This window comes from Trichophyton rubrum, assembly GCF_000151425.1.
Source record: "Trichophyton rubrum CBS 118892 genomic scaffold supercont2.6, whole genome shotgun sequence".
NCBI lineage: Eukaryota > Fungi > Ascomycota > Eurotiomycetes > Onygenales > Arthrodermataceae > Trichophyton > Trichophyton rubrum.
In genome coordinates this window covers 616,280-617,792 of record NW_003456423.1, presented here as the reverse complement: position 1 = coordinate 617,792, position 1,513 = coordinate 616,280, and the positions used below count along the sequence as shown (strand labels likewise).

General features: G+C 51.0%; 1 protein-coding gene across 1 annotated transcript; it reads left to right on the top strand.

Moving 5' to 3' along the window:
• Nucleotides 1-100: 100 nt before the first annotated feature.
• Nucleotides 101-1,340, top strand: TERG_05639 (uncharacterized protein; the record flags this gene model as incomplete). The annotated part of the gene is made up of 2 exons (XM_003233717.2): nucleotides 101-424; nucleotides 538-1,340. Exons 1-2 carry the CDS (start codon nucleotides 319-321, stop codon nucleotides 1,338-1,340), a joined length of 909 nt encoding a protein of 302 aa, XP_003233765.1. The 5' UTR covers nucleotides 101-318.
• Nucleotides 1,341-1,513: the final 173 nt, after the last annotated feature.

Here is a 1,513-nt window from a genome sequence, read left to right as displayed (position 1 = left end):
TCAAACAGCCGAATAGCTTCGTCAACCGGGCCAGCACAGGCTGTTGCTCCTTTCGCCAGAGCCATCCCCGGCTCTCTCTCTCTCTCTCTCTCTCTCTCTCTCTCTCTCTCTCTCTCTCTCTTTTCGTCGGTGTATCAATATGGGAGAGACAAAGATGTGCGCTCTCTTAGCTGTAGTTATGACCTGCATGAGCTTAGCGCCTGCGTGGAGAGCCCCAAAGCGCCGGGAATAGCTACACCGGGAGTCGATTGATAATTGACAGTTGAAATTGATCAGATACTCCTCGTATGAAGTCGAATGGCTGAATGAACAGTACGGATGGACGATACAATTCGCGTCTGCACATATCATCGCCGCGACTTCGACCTGGCGGTTACCAGGCTGAATCCGCGAGTACACGATGCAGTTCCAGACTCCCTGGCTCGTCCGTTCAATTGCCCGGCTGTCAAAACCCTTGGCCAAATGCAGATTCTTCCCGTTGAGATCCTCTTTGAAATCTTGCTCTGCTTGGATCTGCGGTCTCTGTTCGTATTCCAGTCAACCTCCGGGCTCGCCAGGTCGCCTCCGCCGTGCCTGGATACCAACCCCTTATAACGCATGCTCTCAAAGCCATATGCATTATCCTACGCACAAATATCGCGGCGTGGTACACTTTGAAAGACATCTTCAATGTGCTCTGCACCCGAGACTGTCTCCAATGTGATGCCTTTAGCGGGTTTGTTTTCCTCCCATTGCTCGAGAGGTGCTGCATCCGCTGTCTTACCTTCTCTCCCCGATTCCGAGTCCTGCTAGCTGCAGAAATCAAGAAGCTACTCGGCATATCACAGGCACATCTACGCCAATCTGTGCCGTTGCTGCATACGATTCCTGGAATATATTCCATGGACGAATCTTCCCGCAAAAGAAGAATGTATATCGTGGCCGTGAAGCAAGTATTCAATGCATTTACGTTTCCCAGGACATCAGCGTCAGTAGCGGCCACAGTTCCTGCAAACAGAGCCCACGCTATTCTACGGTATATGGCCGGCACCACTCTACCGTATGTCAATATCGAAAGTGGTGAGGTCCAGCGCGGCCTCTGCTGCCCAGGTTGTCAGATCATAATTGAGGGCGGCACAACCCCAAACCCTACAGAAGTGCTTGCGAGGCGGGACCGTGTATATTCGAAGACTGGTTTCCTCGACCATTTCGTACACTGTCCCGAGGCTCAAAAGCTGTGGAAGCGCAGCAAAGAAGGCAAGGTAGCCGTAAAGCTGCCAGTATCTATTATCCGGGGGGTTTTTTTTAGCGAAAGAGATGTTGTCATGTCATTTAGCAAGCGAAAATATTCCGATCTGTAGGTAACTAACTTATACCTTGAGCTTTGATAAACTGGAAGTTTCTAACTGTTATGCTTTGAGATCGTGCGGTTCGCAGACTCGGGCTGGACGGCCTGTATGTTGAACTTATCTCAAAGTGAACCTGACGAGCGCACTCGTCCCAGCCCAGGAGGTGCACCAGCTTCTTCGAGATC